At 45.7% G+C, this 26,707-nt stretch overlaps 1 protein-coding gene across 30 annotated transcripts in view; it reads right to left on the bottom strand.

Annotated features, from left to right (window-relative positions):
• The window catches only part of LOC146772278 (uncharacterized), a 219,400-nt gene that overhangs the window by 26,343 nt on the left and 166,350 nt on the right, over positions 1-26,707 (bottom strand). For 23 of the 30 annotated variants that reach the window (XM_085636720.1, XM_085636723.1, XM_085636740.1 and 20 more), the window contains 2 exons: positions 3,669-3,872; positions 580-662 (listed from right to left, as the gene is read on the bottom strand). In XM_085636720.1, coding sequence (XP_085492846.1) covers positions 580-662; positions 3,669-3,872 — 287 coding nt within the window. The remainder of the gene's footprint in view (positions 1-579; positions 663-3,668; positions 3,873-26,707) is intronic. The other 7 variants (XM_085636724.1, XM_085636730.1, XM_085636729.1 and 4 more) reach the window with 1 other exon arrangement.

The raw sequence follows: 26,707 nt of genomic DNA, 5'->3' as shown, positions 1-26,707 counted from the left end.
GCCAACGTGAGTGAGTGAAGGGGGTGAAGTTAAAATACAGATAAAGACAGGAAGGGAAAGCAGAACACAAGGGAGTGAGTAACACAGAGGGGCAGGGGAAAGAATACATGGGAGAGAGCAACTCAGTATGGAAAATGTTGGCAGTGGGAGAATCGCACAGGAGAGAGAGAGCGATACAGCATGGTGAGTATTTGTCAGGGGAGAAGCACGTGGGAGAGAGAGCTGGATAACAAAAACACATGCGGTCTCACAGAATGCTTACCCAATAGGAAAAAAGAAGTTCCCTAAAAGTGAGCAGTGGAAATATACAATTCAGCCAATAAAACGAATGACAACGAGGCTATGCCCAGGGGAAGCAAAAATACAAGAGGAAGGCAAGCCATAGAATAAGAAGCAAGCATATGGGAGTGAAAATAAAGCCAACCAATGGGTAAAGAGTGGGTAGGCTGTAAATTAACTGTACATTTTTGATAAGCCCACAATAGATTTTCCATAATCATATAACTTACACTGCCTAGCATGAGACCTAAAAAAAGACTAATAACTTGAAAGAAAGAAAATAACTTGTGTTTATCTCACCTTTCTTACAACTTTTCGTCCACTTGGCTTTTCGTCCAAAGTACCGCTCGACTCTTCATCCACATCACTGACCATGATGACGTCTAAAATTTTACCAAAGTTAAAATCAGAGAACAACTAACAATAGTACAATTAAAAGGATAAGAAACAATATCAGCACTCTAAACCATGAAAGTACTCAAGTGCTGTGCTATACAATATCACGTAAATAAAATTAGGAAATACCTGTCCAACTGAAGGCTGGTGACTGCATAAAACTGTTTCCCAGAAAGTGTGGGGAGCAACAGGCATAAAAAGATTGGAAAATACACAAGGGAACAGCAGCACTGGGAAATGAAGAATTACACTGGTGAGTAAGTAGGTGGTTCAGTTTTGGTATGAGACGAGGTTGGCGAAGGGTACAAAGCAGCAATACCTTTAAATATGTTGCTAGGACTATACTTTGATCGACAGCACGCACTGATGTGCCTTTAGTGTAGCATCCCACAGTTCTGTTTCATATGTAGGTCTTTGACATAAATCCCCAAGCGAAAGAGTGGTCTTCATATCAGAAAGCGGAGCAGGTGTTCAGCACAATCCAAAACATAATTTACCAGAAGAAATTCAAGCTGAGGGTAAAAATTTATGAAGCCAAAAACCTTCAGAAAAAAATAAAGGTGAAAAAATAGATAACAGGCATTAGCCCTATGTTCAGGGAAAGAAACGAGGGGTCAGCTGTCACTGTGCTGACTTGAGAGGACAGTGTAGATTTTCTTTATATGAAGCTGTACTATTTATGGAAGTTTTTATGTTTTTAAGGGAATGATATTGAAAGGGTTTATTTAACAATGCTGCCTAATTTTATTAATTTATTGAGAGTTTTTTATGACATTGCTAAATGTCGCCAACGGACTATCTAGATAATTAAACATAAGGAGAAACACAAGAGGGACATACTCCTCTGTGGTAGAAGATCTCAAATATTATTTACAGTATTTCTAGCATATAGTACCTGCAAGGACAATCAATCAGGGAATTATTAAGCGCGCTACTCACCTGTGAGGGTCGCAAGGCGCGGGGGTGGGGGGGGATGCAGCTCCGAATTAGTCGAAGAGGTCTTGAGGTTCTCCCTGAAAGTATGCAGAGTAGGGGAGTGTCTGATGTTGACGGGGAGCTCGTTCCAGGCCTGGCCGCGACGTAGTAGAAGGCTCTTCCACCCGCTCTGGTTCTGTGGATGCATGGGGTTTCTGCTAGGGCGAAGTCGGCGGAGCAGAGGTTTCTTTTGGGTACGAGGAAGGAGACTCTTTCATTGAGGTATTTGGGTCTGGTGTTGCGGAGAGATTTGTAGGCGTGGGTGAGTAGCTTGAAGGTTACTCTCTTCTCGACGGGGAGCCAGTGGAGGTTATCGCAGGTGTTGGGTGATGTGCTCATGTTGTGGGATGCCAAGGAGAGTCTGGCCACGGTGTTCTGGATGGTCTGAAGTTTGCGTAGCAGGGATTTGTTGATTCCAGCGTAGAGGGTGTTTTTTGTAGTCCAGTCTGCTTGTTATGACTGCGTGGGCGGCGGTCTTTCTGGCTTCGGGGGGGACCCACTTGAAGGTCTTGAAAAAAGGAATGAGGGGGGTGTTGAAACAGGTGAGGTGACGGTGTTGATCTGGTGGGTCACCGTGAGGGAGGAGTCAAGTATGATGCTGAGGTTCTGGGTGTGGTCTGTGTGGGGGGTTGCCGCGGGCGGTGGGCCACTAGGTGTTGTCCTAAGCTGAGGGGGTGGGTCCAAGGGCGAGGACTTCTGTCTTCTCTGAGTTGAGCTTCAGACAGCTGCTGCTCATCCAGGCTGTGATGTCTTTCATTCCTTCATGAGGGAGAGGATGAGCTGGGTGTCGTCGGCATAGGATACTATGCCGAGTCCATGCTGTCTGATGATGGCGGCGAGGGAGGCCATGTAGATGTTGAAGAGCGTGGGACTGAGCGATGATCCTTCGGATACTCTGCAGTTGATCTCTGTGGGTTCGGAGAGGAAAGGCGGGAGTCTGATCCTTTGGGTTCTGCCGGCAAGGAAGGAGCAGAGCCAGTCGAGGGCGGTTCCCTGTATGCCGGCTTCGTGGAGTCTGGCTGCGAGAGTACAGTGGGAGACGGTGTTGAAGGCAGCGGAGAGTTCTGGTAGGATGAGGGCCGCGGTGTGACCTTGGTTGAGGTGCGTGCGGATGTTGTGTGTGGTGGCGAGGAGGGAGGTCTCGGTGTTGTGGTTACTGCAGAATCCAGATTGGAAAGAGTCAAGTATGGCGTTCTGTTAGATGAAGTTTGTCAGCTGGGCGTTGATGATTTTCTCGGTGACTTTGCTGCGAAGGGAAGGAGAGAGATGGGTCGGTAGTTTTTCAGGTCCGTTGGGTCTGCAGAGGGTTTCTTGAGGAGGGGCTTGACCTCTGCGGGTTTTCAGTCATCGGGGAAAGTGTCGGATTCGTTGATGGTGCGTCATAGCTCGGGAATTATGGCAGCGGCGGCTCTGTGGAAGATGTGTGGGTGTGCAGGGGTCCATGGGCGCTTCTTCATGGTCGTGGAGGTATCTTCGGTGGTGACTGGGGTCCAGGCAGCATGCCGGGGACTATATGCTAGAAACGCTGTAGTCTTTCTTGCGCATGAGGCTTAAGCAACCTCATAACCAAGGAGCACTACTGAAGGCAAAACTCTAAAAAGATCAAGTTAAGATGAACCAGACTCCAGTGTACAAAGGAAACCTCTAAACCACAATATTATGTCACTAGGGTTGCTGAAAGTGCTTCAAAGCCATATCAATAGCAGAGTATGTGCCATACAAATGATCCTAACTAAGCAAATATGAAAGGTTGCTATTGACATCAATAACCTGTATGCATTCCAAATGTGCTTTCTTGGCAGCTTCTTAATGATGCTTAGAGTGACGGACACATGAATTGTAGTCCGGTCAGTAATGTGAAGGTAGAAGGTATACGTAAATTTCATTTACAGTATAGTTTAAGGCTATATCTTGTGAATTTCTTTATAACATAGATAATAAAAATAAAAAAAAATTATATATATATATCATGGACTTTAAAATTCTACTAACTTGGAATGGAAAATGTGTCTACTTGCCTGCGGTCTCCTCTTCAGCACACAAGCCCTTGGATGGAACAGGGGCAACATTCACTGGTCGACCACTTTTTCGACGTGGAGAAGGCTGTGCAGGAGATGCACTTTGAGCTGCCTCCTCGGAAGTCGTGCTCTCTGCTGCTTCAATCTCAGTCTCAGTTTCTTCTGCAGGTTGCAAGGACACCACATCAGTCATAGGTTCAAGCCCTAGAATGTTGGAGGATCGAAATACAAGATGGCGAGTTTTATTATGTATAAGAATAAAAATAGTGACCCCAGAATAGTAAACATGCTGCATGCCAGTGATGTCAGACCTGTCAACATGACCTTGAAGACTATCAACTCTACATTATCTGTATTTGTATTCATTTGAACTCATTTACAGAGTAGTTTAAGGCTATAACGTGAATTTGTTTATAACATAGATAATATATATATATTTGCTTATAACTTTTGCGTCGTTTGATGAATCTTCATTAAAGTTTCCAAACTAATTCTTTGTTCATATCAGCTCCTATGTGGGAAGTTTGGGGGTGATTCATCAAGGGGGGGCCGAGAAAAAAGGGAGGGTCCCAAAACGGGTTTTCTCCATGTTATTTTCCATAGGAAACTTTAGACAAGGCTACAGGTCGAATGGGTGAACGGAATTACCCAAAATTTGGCAGGGAGAAGGGTCTTGGTCTAGAAAGCATGCTTTTTTGGTGTAAATCCGTTGAGTAGTTTGAGAAATATCGAAATTTACAGATATCGATATTTGTGAATTCTGCCATCTGATTGGCTAAGGCGTTACGAGCACGAGCTTGCTGCTTATTGGTTGGGAGCGCAGCGAGCGATTGCAACTAGGAAGTGTTGGCCGCCATTCTGTGATTCCGTTGAAGCGAGTTAGGGGAAAAAAAGGGCGAAAAAAGTAGGAAAGAGGACGGTGGGAGCAATGTAACCTTTGTGAGGGTGTTTAGGGTGTGCTATAGAGGGGCTGCGAAGCGAACTACTCATAGCTACCGGTCTGAAAGTGCTGGGTTCGGAAACTAAGTGAGGTATTGCGTAGAGTCTGATGCCCATTTATAAACCGTGCTATGGGATGGTTTATGTTTTACCCACCAATTTGCATGTTTGAATACTTTTTGCTGACACTTGTTAAAATTAAGCCTGTGTATGGGTATAGTGGCGCTACTAGGAATGGTGGCGGTTTCTCTTTGATTTCGTACGGTTAAGCAATGGCGGGGGTGGGGTGGGGGAGGTGGGTATGTTGGTGATTAAAACACAGACTTTAGTAACATGCAGATGTCTAGCTACTAAAGGTGATGTAGTACCCCTGGGACCATTTATAAAGCGCCCTTAGGCATGGTATATGTTTTACTCGCAAATTTGCATGTTTTAATACGTTATGCTGATGAGTGTTTCGGGAGATATCTGTTGAAATTAAGCCTGTGTATGGCTATAGTGGCGCTTCCAGGTTTGCTGGGGCTCTTTGTTTTACTGCTTAAAGTTAAGCAAGGGCGGGTGTGGAGGTGGTGTAGGAGTAGTGGGACTATTTATAAACCGCCTTATGGTATGGTGTATGTTTTACTTGGAAAATTGCAGGTTTCAATACCTTTTGCTGATGAGCGTTCCGGCAGACACCTGTTGAAATTAAGGCTATGTATGCCTATAGTGGCGCTAACAGGAGTGCTGGGGCTTATTGTTTTGATTTCGTAAGGTTAAGCAAGGGAAGGGAAGGGGTGGGGGTGGGAGAGGTGGGTAAGTTGCTGATTATAACACAGACATTTGTAACATGCATATGTGTACCTAGTAAAGGTGATGTAGTGCCACTGAGTCAATTTATAAAGCGTTCTATGGCATGGTACATGTTTTATCTGGAAATTTGCATGTTTTAATACCTTTTGTTGCTGGGTGTTCCGGCAGAGACTTGTTCAAATTAAGTCCCTGTATTACTATATTGGCTCTACAAGGTTTCCGGGCTCTTTCTTCGATTTCGTAAGGTTAAGCAAGAATGGGAATGAGGGTGGTGTAGTGGCACTGGGCCCATTTATGAAGCGGTTTATGGTATGGTATACGTTTTTCTTGCAAATTCGCATGTTTTAATACCTTTTGGTGATGAGTGTTCCAGCAGACAGCTACGCAAATCACACATTTCTGTGGATAACAAATCTTCGTGTTGATAGACACTCTTGCTCTGTGGTAGAAGGCTTGCCAGCGTTGATGGCAAATTATGAAACTTGGTGCCATTGTACATTTAAATGGAAGCTTGGATCATTTCTTTGTTACTATGGTGCAGTGAGGGCTTTAAGTGGGAAAAAAACTGGGGGTGCTCTGAAAGGGGCTGGGCAAACCTGTTAAAGGGGTGTATGCTATTCAAGTAGGGGCGTGGTCTACATGAAGATAAATAGCATTGTGTGCTTAAGAAAATCCCCTCTAATTATCCTACGTTCAGGAAACACGCTCTTTAAAGGATTGTTCTTCCTCCTACAATGTGGCTCGCGTAGCATGATGTCTCCACTTCTCAGTAGTGAGCAAAATGAGCATGTGCACATCGATGTGCATGCTCTGACTGCAGTGTAATAAAAAAAACATGAAAACTACTACCTTTGCGAGGGCCGGAAATAGAGCCCGATCGAGATAGAGACGCGTTTCGAGTTTTTCTGAAAATAACTGCCGGTGCACAGAGCCGGCCCACTTAAAGCCCTGCATCCATTCATTCTAAGCACTGCGCCATCCAACTATCTTTCAATTCATTCAGACAGTCCTACCTACATACATACATCTGGCCCTGCAGTTATTCTAAGTATCTATCAGCCCACTCGCCTATGGTAAGCGCTGTGCCACCCATCCAGTTATACGCCCAGATATTCATACATACATCTGCCCCAGAACCAATCCTACGCGTCTATCGGTCCACCCGTGTATCCTAAGTACTGGTCCATGCATCCATTTATTCTTCCATTCATCCATATATCCATCCATCCATATATCCATCCATCTAGCTATCCATTCATCCATCCATCTGGCCATCCATCCATCTGGCCATCCATCCAGTCGCCCTTTATTTAACTATCTGTCCTTATTTTCGTGCACTCTCCACCGCCGATCCTAAATACTGCGTATTATACTCATCCACCCAGCGTCTTAAGGGGCCGAAAAGGCTGGCAATCATTGAGAGGCGGATGAAGTTTCTGATAAAGAACAAGAAAGCTTTGAGTTGCTCTTTGTGGACCAGAGTTCACCACCCTTCTTTGGTGGTGTTTTAAACAAAGGTTGATGTAGGGAAAGAAATGTAAAGCAGCTTTTCAGTGTAGGACGTTAATTTAGAAAGATAACAGGGCATATTATCAAGAACGGCGTTAAAATTATTACCGCTTTAGCGGCAGGAAACTGCCGCTAAAGCGTCAATAATGGGCTTCATAATATGCCCTTGTCAATGCCCATAGCCGGCCAGGTTGTGGTGTGAAGCTGGGCTTCTATGGGAATTCACAAGGGCATATTATCAAGCTAATTATCGGCGCTTTAGCAGCAGTTTCCTGCCGCTAAAGCGACGATAATTTTAACGCCGTTCTTGATAATATGTCCCTAAGCGAGCCAGGCAAAGCGTGTGTTTTCATAGCACTACAACAACACCCTGTGAAAGGTGAGAGCAGGGTTGTGTTGGAGATGGCTGCGTGTAGTCGTCTCCAAAGGCGCAACCAGAGCAACATTTCGGGGGAGGCTAGTTCTTTCAGCAATAGGCAGAGTGGGGATGTAGGGGCTCTAAAAAGGGGTGGAAAGAAACAGAGCATCATTTACAAGCAAATGGTCTTTTGAAGACTTGTGATGTACTCGGGTGCAGCTCTGTGTGTGCTATTGGGAAGCTGTCTCAGAGAGTCCGGGGCAATGGGCGTTGTGCGCATGGTGGTCTCTCTGCTAATAACGCCACGCTGATGTTCCTCCTGCGCTGCAAAAAGAGAAGGGAAATCGTGAGAGAAAATGGCTCTCTTTAAAGGATTTATTTTCTCCTACAACGCGACTCACCTGGCATGATGTCTCCACTTTTTAGTAGTGAGCAATGTGCATGGTCTCACTGTCTCACTACAGCCAATAAAAAAAAAAAGGACTACCTTTGCAAGGCCCGAAAATAGAGTCCCATAGAGATCCGTTTCAAGGCCCCCAAAAACAAACTGCCTGTGCTCAGACTCCCTCACTTCCAATTAAAGCTTTGGGTGCAGTGTTATGTTTGCGAAGTTGTAGATAAAATTGTTAGGCTAATTATGTTAATTTGTCTGTGTGCTGTTTGGTTGGCAATATCATCCTAAGTAGATAGATTACAATTTTGGAAAAATATTATCTATAAAGTTGTCTGCGGTGGGTTGCAGAGGGATTGTGTGTGGTGCGGTGGAGAGGTGAAAAGTATGAGGTAGTGCAGTTACAAGTAAATTGTAAAGGCGTATGTAAATAAGTCAATACTTGCTGTATATTCTATGGCACTACCCGTCATCCTACTGCTCCCCTGCCGTGCTCCATCACGTTGCAGCACTGACTCTGGAAGCCGTCAGTAGAATTTATGTAATTGTATGTTATTATTGAACTGATGTAAAAAATAATTGAATCTATTTTTTTTTCTCCAGATAATTATTTCGTTTGGATAAAAATGTGAAAATGCCTAGAAGAACTGAGAAAAAAAGACGAGAAAAGAAGCATTTATATTTTCAGAAAAGAAAAGATTTGGAATTACAAAAAAATTAGGGCACTACACAAACAGTTTCTTCTGGTAAAAACACTAGACAATTTCTGAAAAAAAATATTACAAACATTTAATGAAAATAACATCACACAAAGGAAAAAGAAGAATTTTTCAATTAAGGAGAAGGAGAATTCAATTTCAAATACAAGGAAAAGAAAACGATAAACAATATCTGTTACCTGGAGACAAAAACAATTTGCAAGAAATTCGTCAGAGACTTTTTCGAAGTACAGTGATTCAGAATTTAATGAGAACATGCTGCAAATATAAAAAGAAAGTGCTGCAATCCAAACAGAAGCAGCGTATCGAAAGTATAGTGGATACTGCTTTTACTTTAAAACAGAAGTTATTCATTGTGATTTTGAAGAGGATCAAAGTATTATATAAAGTAATCAAAGTGTTGAAAGAGAAAAGTAGAAGAAAAAGATTTGTAATCAGAACCAACTTTTGCAAAATGTTTAGTGGACATTGGACACATACTTCTAGTAGTGAGCCTTTTTTTAATGAGGAAAGTTACTTCCAGGAAAATAGTTTACCATTTGCAGTTGATACTGGAGGTCGTTGCTACGAAGTTCAGGATGGTTGTCTCCTCCCAAAAGAGGAATTGGTTGGTAAGTGCAGAAGAGTTAATAGCTGAAGAAGTGCAAGGGAAACATACACAAGCTCCTGTGTATAAGTGGGGATGTAGCAGTATTTGTAGTATTCAACAGGAATCTTTTGATATAATGCGAAATTTGCTATGAGAACTTACACAGAAAAGTATTAAACAGAAGATTACGTTGTTGCAAGGACTAGATCCATGTAATGTAAGAAAATATACTGAGAAACATGGGCATTCTTTGGCTTGTCTTTCAAGGAAAGTGTGTAAAAGTGTTTTTCATCACTTGAGGATGTTAGCAGTTCACCATTCAGAAATGCGGAAGTTTGTAAGGAAACTGTACTATGTAAAAAGTCCTGCATTATGTTTAAGTGAATTGAATACAGCTCTTTTATATGGTTCTTAATTAGATGTTCAAAAAAAGTGTGATATTAAAATGCAATATTTTGGTTCAGAAGAGCAGTCAATAGAAAGTGAAAGTTTGACAATTACAGATGTTGAAGGAGATGGGAAAGTGATTAGCACTGATCAGTTTGAAGAAGAAATTGGAAGGTTTAATGTAGTGTGCTCTGAAATACCAAACTATGTTTGTGTTTGTTTTCGACGTACTCATTATAAAAGTCAAACTAGGAATGTTAATTTGTATTTGAAAAGTGAAAAGGAGAACAATAGTAAGTGGGAAGAATTTGCAACTTACTTAATGGTGAAAGGTCAATTTGAGTTAGGTAGTGATCAACGTACATGTAAATATTGTTACAACAAATTAGAAGAGAACAAAATGCCTGCTAGACCAGTACATAATAACTTAGAATTAGTAGCTATTCCGGAGGAACTGGCAAAATTGAATACATATGAGTCGGTTCTAATTCAATCTGTTCATCCTTTTCAAACTATAATTCGGATGGAGCCTAAAACAGGTAAACTGCCACCAACAGACTTGCAAAGAGGGCTGAAAGAAAGAGTGGTGTACTTACCTTTGGATTTTAAGAAAAATATTGAAACTATTGCTGGAGTGAGAGAGGAAAATGAGGCAGTAGTTATTCAAGTAAATGGTGTACCTACAAAGAGTCGAAAAATATGGCAAGAATTTGTGGATGTTAATAAAGTTGAAAAGGCTATCTTATATCTTCTAGAGAACAATATTTATTACAAAACTATAAATGTGGATGAACAGGTAATACGTTTAGAAGATGAATGTGAAATTTCAAGTGGTCAAATAGAGAAAGTGGACAAGTCAAAGACTGAAGAGATTTATGATCATTAGACAATATGTCCTTTGCATTCAAAAGAAGTAATAGGAAGCAGCATTGAGTTATTTCAAATGAAAAAAGCACAGGGAACTCCAATGAGTGTATGGGAGAAGAGCTTGGAAGCTTATTGTTTTCCACAGCCATTTCCTACTGGAGAAGGTGGACAATATGATGACCGACCTGTACGTATTCCAGCTTCAGAATATCGGTCAACAAGATTATATTCTCAAGATCCTAGATTTCGACAGTGCATTCCATACATATTTCACCTTTTGTTTGAAAGTGATTTATCTTCTCTGTCGTATGCAGTGAACCACATACTTAAAACTGGAGTTCATCAATCACTTCTTTCTGCGAAAGAATTTATGGAGAAAGTTGAAAGAACATATGAAAATTTAGAAGCACAGTTAATCAATTTGATGGCAAGTCAACGTGGAACAAATGAGTATTGGTATTGTTGTCATGGAGAACTCAAGTTTATGTTATGGAACTTAGGTACACCAACATGGTTTGTCACACTTAGCTGTGCAGAGTATGCATGGGAAGATTTGCTTGAGTTTCTAAGAGAAGTGAATTTCAATATTAAAACTATTGAAATAAAGACTCCTGGTGAACTGTGTTCATTGGATCCTGTAAATGTGTGCAGATATTTTAATCATAGGTTTCAAGCTAGGATGTCTTTTATCTGTAATAAAAAGAATCCACCTCTTGGAGAACTTACCGATTTCGTTTGGAGAAAGGAGTACCAAGCAAGAGGTGCACCTCATATACATAAGCTACTATGGGTCAAGGATGCACCTAAATTTGGAACAGTTTCTGATGAAACAGTATTGTCTTTCATCGAACAGTATGTGACGTGAGATTCCGAGAGAAGAAGGCGATAGAAGCTTGAGACATCAAGTTTTACGTTTCCAAAGTCACCGTTGTGGAAAGTACTGTAGAAGAAAATACAAGTCTAAATGAAAATTTTACACCAAATGTCGGTTTGGTTTTCCACGTCCATTCAATTGTAAAGGAAGAGTAAATTCTTTTTTTTCTTCTGTAAGGCACACAATAACTCGGAAATCTCCAAAGAATACCTACAACTTAAAAAGAACAGAAGTGTCAAAGTATATCAATGACTACAATCCAGTCATTTTAAAAATGTGGAATGCGAACATGGACATCCAGTATGTTGCAGATAACTCAATTGCTGTTGCCCATTATGTTATATCGTACATAACAAAATCAGAAAAAACAGAGATGAAACAAATGTGGGAAGAAATTGTCCAAGAGAAAAGCGTTAGCAAAAAATTGTACAGCTTTACTTTGAAAATGCTTTCCCACCGAGAAATTGAATCCTATGAATGTTCAGACCGCTTGTGCTCTTCAAGTTTATATTCAAAGTCTCAAGGAATCATTTGGGTAAATTTAGGTCTTGCCTGCTCACGGAATGGAATGTTGAAATCATTAGAAGAAATTGAATACTTAGCAGCAATTGAACCAGACAGTACATTCTTAAAACTAATATGTTGGACACATACTATCCGAAAAGGAGTCGACATGTGGAACAGCTATGTCTGTATGAAGTACTTAAACATTACAGCTTCAAAAGAAATGTTAAACAGAATTTAAAAGAAGGAAAATATGTAGTTGGATGTCATGGTTGTTTAGTAAAATATGCAAAGGGTAATCTTATAAACCACAAGAAACTCAGTTGTGAAACTTCAGATAAGAGAGAATTTTACTATTTAGCACTTCAACTCTTTAAACCATGGCATAGCGAAAGTGAATTACTTGGAGACTTTGACTGCTCCGAACATTCTTTTAACCCCTTGGATGCGGGTTTATTTTCCGCGCTGTGCGGGAGAAATAAACGGTGGGCGGGATTTGGACAGCTCCCGGCCGTCGTGCGCACACGCCCACCGTGATGCATGACGGCCGGGAGCCGTCGAACAAGTTACTTACCTTCGGTAACGATATATCTGTAAGAAACATTAGTTAGTTAGATTCCTCACCTTAGAATATCCCCAGGCGGCAGGCTGGATCAGGAAAGATTTTTCGTCAGCAATACCCTTTGCGCGTTGCTAGGCGTCGTCTGCGGCTTCGTGTCCGTCGTCGTGCGCCGGACTGACGGAGTACTTAGACGCCGCCCTCGCGCGCTAACGTCAGTTCTTGTACATAGCTTTCCGTGCCAGGAACGCAGAGCCATGCAAGAGACCGACACTGGTGCCAAAAAAAGTCTAGGGCCCTGAAAAGGATAACCTTAACCCTAGATGTCGGTTCGCAGAACGGGGAGGATGGGTCGGTCGGTGAGGAATCTAACTAACTAATGTTTCTTACAGATATATCGTTACCGAAGGCAAGTAACTTGTTCATCTGAAAGAAACACGTTAGTTAGATTCCTCACCTTAGAATAGATACCCCAGCAATACCAACCCCGGTGGTGGGTCTGCGAACCAAGATCACACCAGAAAGTCCTGGAGAACAGAACGGCCAAAGAAGCAGTCTCTACGGACTTGGCTGTCCAGGCAATAATGCTTGGCAAACGTGTGCAGCAAGGCCCACGTTGCTGTCTGACAGATGTCCTGCAAGGGGACTCCCCGACCCAGGGCAGTTGTCGCCGCTGTGGCCAGAGTGGAATGGGCCCTCAGCCCTACAGGAGGTTCCTTTTTAACTAAGGAATAACAGGCCTCGATACACAAAACGACCCACCGGGAGATGGTTCGCTTGTGTACCGCCCTACCCTTCTTATCGCCCACTTAGCCCACAAAGAGCTGGTCATCCACCCGGAACTGCTTGGTGCAGTCCAAATAAAAGGACAGCGCCCGTTTTGGGTCCAGACGGTGGAGCCTCTCTTCCTCTTTCGAAGGATGCGGAAAGAAGGTGGGCAACGTGACTGACTGCCCGATGTGGAAGGCAGTTACCACCTAAGGAAGAAAGGAGGGACGAGTCCGGAGAACAACTTTGTCCGGATGGACAGAAAGAAAAGGAGGCTTAGAAGATAGAGCCTGGAGCTCACTCACCCTTCTAGCAGAAGTGAAGGCAACCACGAAAGCAGTCTTAAGAGTCAGAAGACGAAGGGGACAATTATGAAGTGGCTCCAAGGGAGCGCACATGAAATATGTCAATGCCAGGTTCAAATCCTACTGAGGCATTACGAAAGGGACAGGAGGAAACATGTGAGTAATGTCCTTGAAGAAGCGAGAAACAACAGGGGATTTGAAAAGAGGAGGCTGATCAGGAAGCCGTAAGAAAGCAGAGATAGCCGAAAGATAACCTTTAAGAGTGCCCGGAGCAGAGCCCTGCTGGGCCATGGAAAGAAGAAAGAGGAGAACCTCAGAAAGAGGGGCGGAAAGGGGATTCACAGCCTTTGCTGTGCACCATGCCACAAATTTGTTCCACCTGCAGGCGTATACCGATTTTGTGGAGGGACGCCTGGCTGCCAGAATCACATTGCACACTTCAGGAGGCAAGTCAAATGGCATCAACTGTCGCCGCTCAATCTCAACGCATGGAGGTAGAGACTGGACAGGTTCGGGTGGAGGACCGTCCCCTGCTGCTGCAACAGAAGGTCCTCCCGAAGAGGCAGTCGCATCAGGGGATCGATCGACAGACTGAGTAGCTCGGGATACCAGTCCATTGGTGCCCAATCCGGAGGCACCAAGATGACTTCGGTCGCGCCTAATCTTCAGCACTCTGGGCAAAAGTGGTATAGGCGGAAAGGCGTACAACAGACCGCAAATCCACTCGTGCCGAAAATCGTCCCCGAGCGAGTGCCGCCTTGGAAACTCCATCGCGCAGAACTGCTGACATTGCACATTGTCTTCGGTGGCGAATAGATCTAACCAAGGCTCTCCCCACTGCCGAAAGAGGCCTTGCGCCACGTTCGAGTTTAGACGCCATTCGTGATCCATCATGCACCAGCGGCTGAGTTCGTCTGCTCTGGCGTTCAGAGAGCCCGCCAGATGTTGAACCACCAGGGTGATGCCCTGACGTTCCAGCCATGTCCAGAGGCGCAGAGCCTCCTGACAAAGGGTCCACGTCCCCACCCCGCCCTGTTTGTTGCAATACCACACGGCGGTGGTGTTGTCCGTGAACACCTGCACTACACTTCCCCGGACAACGGGAAGGAATGCCTTCAGTGCAAGTCAGATCACTCTCAGCTCCAAAAGGTTGATATGGAGCTGAGACTCCGCCGGAGACCAGAGTCCTCTGATCTCCGCCTTCCCCACATGGCCCCCCCCAGCCCAGGAGGGACGCATCCGTCACTACTACGTGCTCCGGTTGGGGTAGGGAGAGGGATCTGCCACTGACCCAATCGCGGTCCGTGAGCCACCACTGCAACTGTCTTGCAGTGCCCTCCGAGATCAAGACATGGTCGGACAGGTTGCCCCGATGTTGGGCCCACTGAAACTTCAGGTCCCACTGCAGAGCTCGCATTCGCCACCTGGCGTGATGCACTAACAGGATGCAGGAGGCCATCAGACCCAGAAGCCACAGCACCAACCTGACCGAAACCCGGGATAGAGGCCGAAAGATGGGAAGCAGAGCCTGAATATCCCGGAACCGCTGTTCCCGAGGATTAGCACGGAACTGCGCCGAGTCCAGAACCGCCCCGATAAAGAGGAGCGTTTGGGAGGGACTCAGATGTGACTTCGGCACATTGATGGAGAACCCCAGCGAATGCAGGAGGTCGGCCGTAGTCTGGAGGTGTGAGACGACTTGCTGGGGCGAGCCCGCCTTCAACAACCAGTCGTCAAGATAGGGGAAGACTGGATCCCCTGATCTGCGCAGATGAGCTGCGACCACCGCCATCACTTTCGTGAACACCCGAGGGGCACTGGTGAGGCCGAAGGGGAGCACGGTAAACTGAAAATGCTCCTGACCCACCGTGAACCGCAGGTAGCGCCGGTGGGCCGGCAGGACGGGGATGTTGAAATAAGCGTCCTGCAAGTCCAACGCTACCATCCAGTCTCCAGGGTCTAGGGCAGCCAGAACCTGAGCTAAGGTGAGCATCTTGAACCTCTCCTTCCGGAGGAAGGCGTTGACGCTCCTGAGGACCAAGATAGGGCGTAGGCCCCCTTTGCCCTTCTTGGGAACCAGAAAGTAGTGGGAATAACAACCATGGCCTACTTCTGGACCAGGAACTTCCTCCTGTAGAAGATTCAAGTGATCCCCCGACATACGGTGGTACTGCGGTGGCATGGCTGGAGGGGTCGCCTCGAAGGGGAGGGAGTAGCCCCTTCGGACGATTTGCAGCACCCACCTGTCCAAAGTGATGGAACGCCAGTGGAGCAGGTGATGGTGAACTCTGCCTCTCACTGGCATGGAATGGGCCTGAAAGCACGGACTAGGAGGGCTTTCAGGCGGATGCTGCTGGGGTGGATGTGGATGGACCGGCACGTTGTCCCCCTGTACCGCGCCTTGGTGGAATCCACGTCCGCGTGGAGGTTGGTTCTGCGGCCTGTGGCTAGGCGGACGTGAGGGGGCGCCCCTTCCTTGGCCACGAAAGGGGTGAAAAGCGGAAGTTTGGGGACGCGGGCCGAGAGACCCAAGGACTTGGCCGTAGCCCTGGAGTCCTGAAAGCGCTCCAGCGCACTGTCCGCTTTGTCGCCAAAGAGGCGACTGCCATCAAAGGGCATGTCCATGAGGGTACTCTGGACATCCCCGGAAAAAGTCGTGGACCGCAGCCAGGCGTGACGACGAAGCGCCACTGTGGACGACATTGCCCTGCCTAGCGAGTCCGTCGTGTCCAAACCACATCGGATGGCATACCGCGCTGCATCCCGCCCCTCGGCAAGAGCCTGGGCAAGCCGCGTCCGGGCCTCCTCCGGACACAGGGGCAGCACGTCCTCCACCGTATCCCACAGAGAGTTGGAGTAATGGTCCAAGAGACAAGCGGTGTTAATAGACTGCAGCCCTAAACTATGGGAGGAGAACAGCTTTTTACCAAACTGCTCCAGTCTCTTGGATTCCCGATCCGGGGGAGCGGACCGGAAGGAGGTCTGGGAAGTAGAGTCCTGGATAACCAGGCTCTCAGGCGTGGGATGTTGGGACAGGAAACTGGGGTCGCCCGGTGCAGGGCGGTGTCGCCGGGCCATGTTCCGGTCCACAGGAGGTACTGTGGAGGGCTTGGACCAGGTGTACTTCAGAACGTCCATCAGTGCTTCGCTAAACGGCAGCAAAGGCTCCGGGGAGCTTGCTGACTGTTGGAGCACTTCAGTGAGGTGGTTAGTCCTCACGGCCACAGTAGGGAGCTCCAGCCCAAGGACTTCGGACGCCTTACACAACGCCACAGAAAAGGTAGCACCTTCCTCCGAAGCCACAGTCAGTGGAGAGATGAAGCCAGTGTCAGGGGAGATGTCAAGGCCACTGGCATCCCCTGGCTCATCTGCCCAGTCCTGTGATAACTGACCCTGGCGGGTCAGAGGGTCATCAGACCCCTCCCAGTCGCCACCATCATCCGATTCCTGGTAAACAGGGGGAATGATCGGAGCCGGGCAGAAGATGAAATGGTCACCCATCGGCGTCGGATGCGGCGCCGGACGGCGCCGCACCGGCGTCGGGCCCGGACCGGAACTGAACTGGGGAACGGCGTCTTCCGGAGACGGCGCCAGGGGTGGCACCGGTGTCGGCAGAGGAGGGGTCGTGAGGTCGACCGGCACCGACTGAGATCTAGGCCTGTATCCCGCGGGGACCTGCAGCGTTGGGACCGGAGTCGACGACGGCGCCGGGGCCAGAGCCGCCGGCTTGCTAGGCTTCCCAGTCGAGCCCGCGGGGCCCGAAGGCGCACCGGCAGGTGTCGACGGCAGAGCCAGGCCCCTCATGGCCGAGAGGAAGGCACTGATCTCCGCCGGAGTCGCGTCAGTCCCAGGGACCAGCGGGTATGGGAACGGACGCGGCTCCGATGGAGCCGCAGGGGTGGTACCACCCGGACCCTCGACCGAGTCGCGCAACCGGCGAGGGGAGTCTGAAGAGCGATGTCGTCTCTTGGACTTCTTACTATGCTACGACTTACCCGAAGACTTGGAACCTGACGAGCGGTGATGATGGCTGTGGCTCCGTGACCAGTCCCTCGACCTCCTCCTCGACCGGGACCTTGAACGGCGCCGAGTGCCAGAGCTCGACAAGCTTGCGGGACCGCTCCCACCTAGCCTTCGAGGTCAAGGTCCGGTAGTCGAGGCACGAGTCCGCATCGTGGTCGGCCCCGAGGCAGTAAAGACACCGGCGGTGGTGGTCCGTTACCGACATCAGTCGGTGACAGGAGTCACAGGCTTTGAAACCAGGCATCCTACAGGTACCAGTATCGAGTCGACAAGAGTAGATAAAAGTGTCCAAAAAGGTCAGTCAAAAAATGACTAAAAAGGTAAGCTCTTCCCGGATCGGCACTGTCTGGCGCGGAAAAAAAAAAAACTGACGTCGGTGGGCGAGGGAGGCGTCCAAATACTCCGACGACGTCATTCCGGCACACGACGACGGACGCGGAGCCGCAGACGACACCTAGAGACGCGCAAATGGTATTGCTGACGAAAAATCTTTCCGGATCCAGCCTGACGCCTGGGGATATTCTGAGGTGAGGAATCTAACTAACGTGTTTCTTTCAGCTATGAGCATACAAGGGGTTAATACATGTAAAGATAGCATTTGTGGAAATATGGATTTTTCTGGTCAGTTATGTCCCCTATCTTGGACCCCAACGGTTCCATGTGCATGTCACAAGTACATGTATGTTCCCTCCAGTTCCAGTTATGAAGACGCAAATACATGTGCGTCCACCGTCAACATGTCCTTTGACAGATCCGCCATGAATAGGCCGGATATTCCATTCCTAAATATGAAAGGCCACCGGCTTTATATGGTTCACTTATGCCACTTTACAGTCCAGGCAAGTAGGCCCTGATTCTGTCATCAAAACTCCTCTTGCCTTCTGCCTCTGAAAGCTCCAGTCCGAGCCTGCATCTGTGACCATGAACTTTGTCTCATTCTCTGCGCGGCTCACGAAGCCTGACATCAGCCTACTCTCTGCCAAGAACTGTATTTCACCTTCGAATTATCTGCCTCCCCCTCAGCCGATGCATTCCTGCCTAGTAGTTTAAGTAAACATTCTTCCAGTTACCAAGCAAAAAGGCCCATCTTCTCTGTCCTCATGCAAGTAATTCATAGCCCTGTTACCATGGAATATTCCTACCCCCTCGCATTCAGTGTAGACACTTAGACGCTTGTACACGCACGCACAGTCAGTATAGAATAGATTCTGTCCGAGAGTCCTTCTTTTGTGGATAACATAGTTCTTTAAACATAGGATGTTAGATATGATTTGGGATTAGGTTGACTTGACCCCCCAGACTTCTCGTCTCCACATATAGAGCTAAATGTCAAATCCCCGTCACCCCCTAGTTACACGTCAATTACACGTCATACTGCTGCGCGTGCATTTAGGCCAAGTATTATCTTATAGATCCACCTATGTATGACATCATAACCAATCATGTTCCTTTTTACTCATTATTACACCCATTTTCGGTTACGCAGACCAAACGTCAATGTCCTTATCAATTGTTACGCCTACTGTATTCACTTCATTATAATGTATGTACTATAAAAGTTACTTCTTGTCAATAAAGTATGTACTTCACTTCCTGAACCCCCGTGGTGATGGAACTTGAAGCATCCGATTATAATCGATCACCGGAATAAAGCCCATTCCGAAACTCTAATATCACGGATTCTGCCTCTCATTTTACTGAGCTATTTTATAATGTTTCTGTATCAAATTCAGTCCCGGTAAAGGAATTTTTATTTACCACATGATGGCGCCCGAATAGGGACACTTTCTTATCTCACGCGCCGGCGGTGAGTTGCAGGCCCGGTCTCCTGCCACAGCTGGACGGACAATAACGCGTACCAGCAGGATTTCCTGTATCTCCCTCCGGTCAAGCGGGGGCGACTGAGACTGCGATCAACACCCAGACGAGGCGGTGAGAAGTGCGAAGTATCCCGACCAGAGCCTAGCTGAGAGAGCAAGATCCGAGGTATACAGAGACCCACCAGTTCGAAATCAAGCCCAGTTTCCGACGAGTCGAGTCGAGTCCAGTCCGGTTCAAGTTCAAGTTACCGAGGCCTTCCGTTTCCGAAGCTACCCGGTGAGTACCATTACTGGGGAGGCATTTCTGACGTGCACATAGGTTGTGCCGGTCAAGACGGGTTTGGGTACACAAATCCGGTCTGCACTGTTTTAGCAGTGTATCTGTACTGTTTAGCAGTATATCAAGTATTCCGAAGTATCTAGTTATTGTCAAGAATTAAGCATGGTGATTAGTTATGCAGACGATCATCATTGTTGTTTCAGTTAAAGGTTTAATGTTTTAATGTTAAATGTGTTAAACGTCCTGCATATTGTGGTATGAATGGTTGTTCATTAAGTGTGCTTTTTTATTAAGTGTGTTCAAGATTAAGTATCAGATCAGTTGTCAATATGCCGCTCTTTTCGAAATTAAGACAGATCACTACTAGAAAAGGGGTACTTGAAGAAGCCGTCCCTATTCCTCCTAGGGATACTCCAGGGCACTTCATGTATCACAAACATGGCTTAGACGCTATATTATTTCTTGATTTATGGGTAGACTACACCAAGGGATTACCAGAAAGTCAGAGATGGCCCGCAGCGGGAACCTGGGATGCAGAGTGCATCATGAAAGTCGAGGAAGAGTTATGGAAAAGGAAAGTCAGACAGTCACAGAAAGACGCCGCTGAGTTATGGCGTAAAGAATCTCATAGACGTACGGAAAAAGCACGTAGACAGGAAGAGAAGAGTAAAGAAAGTTCAAGCAAAGTTCAAGACAATCTATTAATTAAGGAAGGTATCCGAGTGAAATCAGAACAAGTGGACAGACAAAGAAATGCCCTTATGAATGGTATGTATCCCCTTCTGGCCGAAGGATTACCTAAGGCTACTCCCGAGATACCGAAAGACTTGCCACCCCCATTATTCCCAATCAAGGTACATCCTAAGGGGCATCCTAGAACCGCAGAAGATGTTTTTCTTTCCTCATATTTAGATGACGCAGCTCCCGAGTATGCTAATTCCGTCCCACGTAGACCGCATACCAGGGAGGTCCAACGCCAAGATCCAGCACCCGTATCCCTGCAGCAACAAATCGAGTCACAAGTTCCGGCAAGCACATCTGTTTCTGCATCTGTTCCTACAGGTACTTCTATAGCTGAGTCCACACCTATAGTTGCTGTGTCACGTTCGACGAATCCTTTCACACCCGACGCCCCAGACGGGGCCACGGGAGGTGCTACCAATATTTTTTCTACGCCACCTAGAATAAATAAACTTATTTTCCAAGAGTCAGCGCATTCACGTACACCCAAATTCGTAAGTGATCGTACGCTTAAGGAACTTCTTATAGATTGTAGATATGACCCGGTGCTCGGTAAAGAGGACGAAATGATCCTGGCATCATTACGTATCAGACGAGCCGCAGGGTATTTAGCGACGCTACCAGGAATGACTGCGTATCTAGATAAAATATATCATTTTGTTCAAACAGGGCGAGATCCAGAATGTATTAACAGAGCTATGGAATACCAGAAAGTAGAGATACAGGGGGAACTGTTACGTTTCCTCATAAACTGTGTGATCAGAAATCAAGACCGACCGGGGGTAGATCCGGAAGCAATGAAAATTCTTACAAAATGGAGCCAGAATATATCAGAAGGGAGACACGATAAGCAAAATTGTATAATAGCCATGTGCCGAAAGATCCGTAAAGAAATAGAACGCCTACACGAGGAGAGATTAGAGACAGACGAGTTCGAACAAAGCGAGGAAGAAGGGTCAGGACTGCCCGCAGGACAGTCGGACACCATAGCCTATGTAGGTAGAGGAAGATCTTGTAATAGGAATCAGACTAGATGGCATACTGACCCAATACGTCCAATATGTCCAGATAATGACAGGAATTTCCAAATACCTATAATTAACATAAGGTCTAACGAGCATTCGTTCCAAACCGCCGACAAACTACTCCGAGAACGAAGGGGTTATCATTTTCTCGATTCTATGGATGAACAAGATTTAGCGAGGGCAGCTGTTCATTGGGTGGACAGTCCCGGAAAATATAGTGATGAGACAGTAGTACGCACATTTTTGAATCTCACCCCAGATGAGCAGAGGTTAGCTGGGATTTATATGATTCAACAACTCATTATACTATATCAGAGTCAGCATTCGGACCCTGGTCCCTTACCTGACATATTGACTGAATTGCTTATGAATAAATGGAGAGGTCCAGGTACCAAATTAATTAAAGAAATTCTAGTATCTAGAAAACAGTATATTCTTTTTGTATGCTCAGAGCATGTCTCATTGCCTGTCAAGGAAAGAACGACGTATCACCTGGATAGACAGAATCCCTTACGAGAAGTACACCCAATAAAAGGCGAGGACAATCAGTTTAAACGCGTATTTGTATATACGCCCATATCGAAAATAGAATTGTTAGAAATGAAGAAAGTGGTACCCAGTCATGACAAAGACCCAGCGGGTTTTCACCGAGAAATTAAAGACATGTTACTCATGGGAGAGTATACCTACCCCGACATCATGACAATATTAAAGGTGTTGATGCCTGCTGGCATTTATGAGAAACTCAAGGAAAAAGAGTGGGAGGTAGGTGATCAAAAGATAGAATGGTCAGCATTAGAAGCAGAAGAAAGGGCCCGAGGTCCAGGTTCGGGGCTTGGGGACAAAACTAAAGCACTACCAGGTCTACTAGTACAGGTACTGCCACGTTTATTAACTACGAAAAAGGAAGATTGGGGTACAATTTCAGCCTGTAAACAGAAGCAAGATGAAGACACTAGCGATTACTATGCCCGATTCGAGAAATGTTTTGGTATAAATAGTGGCATAAGAGCAAGTAGCGAATCATACCCGCATCTGTTTGTAACAAAATTAGTGGAAAATGCCCTGCCCCAAGTAAAGAATAGAGTATTAAAATTCGAGAGTACCTGGCAAGGTAACACTCCAACACAAATGTTACAAATGTTACAGTACCACCACAATAGAATTAAAGAGGAACAAGAACATGAACACAGACGCATGAGAGACACGAAAATGAAAATGCTAGTTTCCCAGACAGTTCCAGCTGAAGGACATAAAAAGGGTATGACACATTCCGATTCAGCAGGACCTGTAAAAGGGACATGCAATTATTGTAAAAAGCCAGGTCATTACGTACACGACTGTCCAGTTTTAAAACATAATATCGCCATAGGTAAAACACAAGAAAGATCACGGCCACTAAGACAAGATCAGAATGAACAAGGAGCTACGCAGCATGCCCAGGCCATGCCAGCCGCACAACAGCCAATACAGTTTGTGCCAGCTGCACCACCGTTGCCTGCTGCTGCCACACAGACAACAACACGACAAATGTATCAGACTGCACAGTATGAATATCCGGAGTATCAACGTTACGCATGAACTAGCCTAGAGAGGGAAGTTGACTTACCCCTTATCGAGATTCCTGTAGATCAAGAAGGACCTTATGTACATAGTGAATTATTAGGTCAAGATAGAAAATTTTTACTCGATACAGGGGCAAGTCGAACAACTATAAAACGAAGTGAAGTCCCAGGGGCACCCCTCTCAGGCTCACAGAATATTTTCCTTGGTTTTTCAGGAAAACCTATTGTTAATGAAGTGTCACAGCCTCTTCCACTTAAGATAGGACCTCTGACCCGAACTACAGATCTATTGCTTACTAAATCATGTCCAGAAAACTTGTTAGGAATAAAAACGTTGAAAGCCCTAGGAGCCATAATATGTTGTTCTCCGGAAGGAGTAAGGTTGTTTTTACGTGATTTTAAAGGTCACTATGTATCTAGAGACATGGATCCCCGACTGCAGACTTTACCTACACATCTATGGGCACAAGGCCCTACTGATGTTGGTTGCATGAATATTACACCATATCGAGTCACCCTAAAGGCAGGAGTGGTGCTACCACGAATGCGACAATACAAGCTACCACCAGATGCTGTAGCGGCTTTACTACAAATCATTGACGAGCTCATTGCCCAAGGAGTAGTTGTAGAAACAGACTCCAATGTATGTAATTCACCGATAATTCCGATTCTTAAACGAACAGATCCTACAGCTCCGCCAGTATATCGATTGGTTATTGATCTGCGCGAGTTAAACAAATGTATTGTGCCACAATTTCCTGTGGTCCCAGATATCTCGTCATTATTGACAGCTATTGATTCCGAAGCCACATTCTTTACTGTAATTGATCTCAAAAATGCCTTTTTCAGCGTCCCAATAGATCCGGAAAGTCAATATTTGTTCGGATTTAGTTTAAATGGGCGTAGCTTTAAATTCTCCCGCGCACCTCAAGGATTTACAGAAAGCCCCAGCATCTATAGCCAAGCACTGAAACGAGAACTTGACAGTATCCACATGCCAGTTAACACCGCCTTGCTTCAATACGTCGATGATCTGCTGATCACCGCCCGAAGCGAACCCGAATGTGAAAAAGCATCACTGACAGTTTTACAATTTCTAGCCGAAAAAGGGCACAAGGTGTCCCCTTCTAAGCTGCAATTCTGTGTCCAGCGAGTTGTTTATCTTGGACACTCGCTGTCCAAGGAGGGAAGGCAGCTTACACCCGACCGCATTCAGTTAATAGCTAACATGTCAATACCCAAGACACAAAAGGAGGTGCGGGCTTTCATAGGCCTCACTTCATATTGTAGGCAGTGGATCCCTCAGTATGCATTTCTAGCAAAACCACTCATTCAGTTAACCACACAGGAGGCAGCCACATCGACTGTTCTCCCTTGGACTCAGGAACACACACAAGCTTTTGAAAGCTTAAAGAAAGCTTTATGTCAAGCACCCGTTTTAGCAACGCCATGTTACAGAAAACAGTTTACACTTTTTGTTACAGAGCGCGAAGGTACTGCCTTGTCAGTACTCACACAAGAACAAGCAGGAGCACGCAAACCATGTGCTTATTTTTCTAGTACATTAGATCCCGTAGCTCAGGCTTTGCCTGCATGCCTAAAATCAGTAGCAGCAACAGCTTTAGCAATCAGACAAAGCGACGCCATAGTGTTAGGACATCCATTGACAGTTCAAGTACCACACGCAGTAGAGGTTCTTGTAAATAGAACGCAAACACAACACTTGACTATAGCGCGACTTACAGGATACGAGCTTACATTGTTTCAGCCACATATAGAAATCAGACGCTGTAACACATTGAATCCTGCCACACTTTTACCAGTAGTCGGAACAGACCCACTAGCCCATGACTGTATTGAAGTTATTACAATAACAACAAAACCCAGACAAGACTTAACCGATGTCCCATTGTCAGATCCAGACCTGACCTTGTATGTAGATGGTTCATGCATGAGAACAAGCACAGGAGAGTTAGTAGCCGCCTACGCAGTCACAACAGATACTGAAGTCATTGAAACTAATCGTATAAATACTTTGTCAGCTCAAGCCGCAGAACTTATCGCTCTGACACAAGCCTGTATTCAAGCCATGAATAAAAAAGTCAACATATACACTGATTCACGTTATGCATTCGGAGTTGTACATGACTTCGGCGTGCTGTGGCGAGAGAGAGGTTATTTAACTTCCCACGGTGCCCACATTCAGCACGGACCCCTCATTCATGCATTATTAGATGCAATACATCTACCCACTGAAATATCAATTATGAAATGTAAGGCCCATACAAAGGTTACTGATATCATTTCCCAAGGCAATGATCTAGCCGACAGAACAGCTAAACTGACTGCTCAAACTCAAACCCCTGATATGACAAAGACAATAGTCCCGACACCGACACATTGTATGACAGTTAAAGATCCTACTCTTGACGTAATTGACATACAGACACATGCTACACCAGACGAAATAAAGAAATGGACTGAATTAGGAGGGATCCAAACGGACCAAGGATGGATGATGAAGGAAAAGTCTGTATGGTTCCTTCCTGATTCAATGGTCCAAGTCATAATTAACACTATACATAGTCCAGCACATTTAGGAGAAAAAGCTATGCTAGACAGCATTCAACACATTTGGTTCAATAAACATTTACGAGCAGCAGCAAAACAAAAGGTCCGTACCTGTATGATCTGTTGTCAGTTCAACCCAGGAAAAAGCGTTCCCGTAGAACAGGGTGGATTTCATACCCCTAATCATCCTTTTGAAGTACTCCAGATGGATTATATCCAGATGGAACGATGTCGAGGATTCAAATATGTTCTCGTAGTTGTTTGCGCTCTGTCCCGTTGGACGGAGGCATACCCGGTTTCAGATTACACTGCCCCGACTACTGCCAAACAGTTGGTTCGAGAATTCTTCCCACGATACGGTTTACCACGTGCTGTTTACTCAGATAACGGCCAGCCGTTCTCATCCGAATTAATGAAACACGTTTCACTTCTGTTAGGATATCAGTGGAAATTCCACTGTGTCCGACATCCCGAGGCAGCAGGTCTCGTAGAAAGACATAACCAGATACTGAAAATTAGAATGTCCAAAATATGCAGAGAGAAAGGTGTCGACTGGGTAGTAGCGTTACCAGTTGCACTCTTTTACATGAGAATGGTAGCACACTCTCGAACAGGGCTATCCCCGTATGAGGTGATCTTCGGTAGACCACCGAATATGTGGGGGACGCCTATACCACGCAAAATAACTGATATTGACTGTAATATGCTGACAGATTACTTGGCTTCCTTGATGTCTGCACTACAATCTTCTCGTTCACAGGTAGCTGCAGCCTTTCCCGACAACACTGAGGTGAAACCCCATGACGTTGTTCCGGGTAATCTTGTCTTTGTGAGGAATTTCGACCGAAAGACTCAGCTGGAGCCCAGGTGGAAAGCACCCAAGTTGGTCCTGTTGACCACAAGAACAGCCGTGAAGATCGAGGGCCGCAAGGGCTGGATTCATTCAAGCCACATCAAGAAATTTCATGGACTATCCTCGGATATAGACATTGTGCCCTGCACTCCCTCACAGACTGATACAAAACTCCCTTTTGTTGAACCGAACAAATCTGAAAATTACAAACTAAAGCTTAGGCCCACCAAGTCGAGCAATTTGATTGTTTAAGTCCTCTCCAAGGTGAAGCGGTTGAATTGTCTCTGACATGTATCCCTTGGACCTGAGTAGAGAAAATACCCGAAAAATGTTGAAACGACAGGCGTATTGTAAATCACTGCGTAGCCACTGCATAGTGACATTATTAATTTTGTTTTTATTGAGTCTTTTAATAATCATTACAAGTATGTTGTTGCACATATATTACCCTATTTCTAGACATGTTTATAATGTTGCTGCTGAACATTCTTTTAGTGATTTACCTCCGCATGAATTGTCTCATAGACTTGCGCTGCGCAATAACACTTTCATTAGTATGTTACATCATTCCCATCAGACTAGTAATGCCACCAATTGTTG

This window comes from Triturus cristatus, chromosome 12 (genome assembly GCF_964204655.1).
Source record: "Triturus cristatus chromosome 12, aTriCri1.1, whole genome shotgun sequence".
Taxonomy (NCBI): Eukaryota; Metazoa; Chordata; class Amphibia; order Caudata; family Salamandridae; genus Triturus; species Triturus cristatus.
The sequence above is the reverse complement of the archived record's forward strand: the minus strand, read 5'-3'. Positions and strand labels throughout refer to the sequence as shown.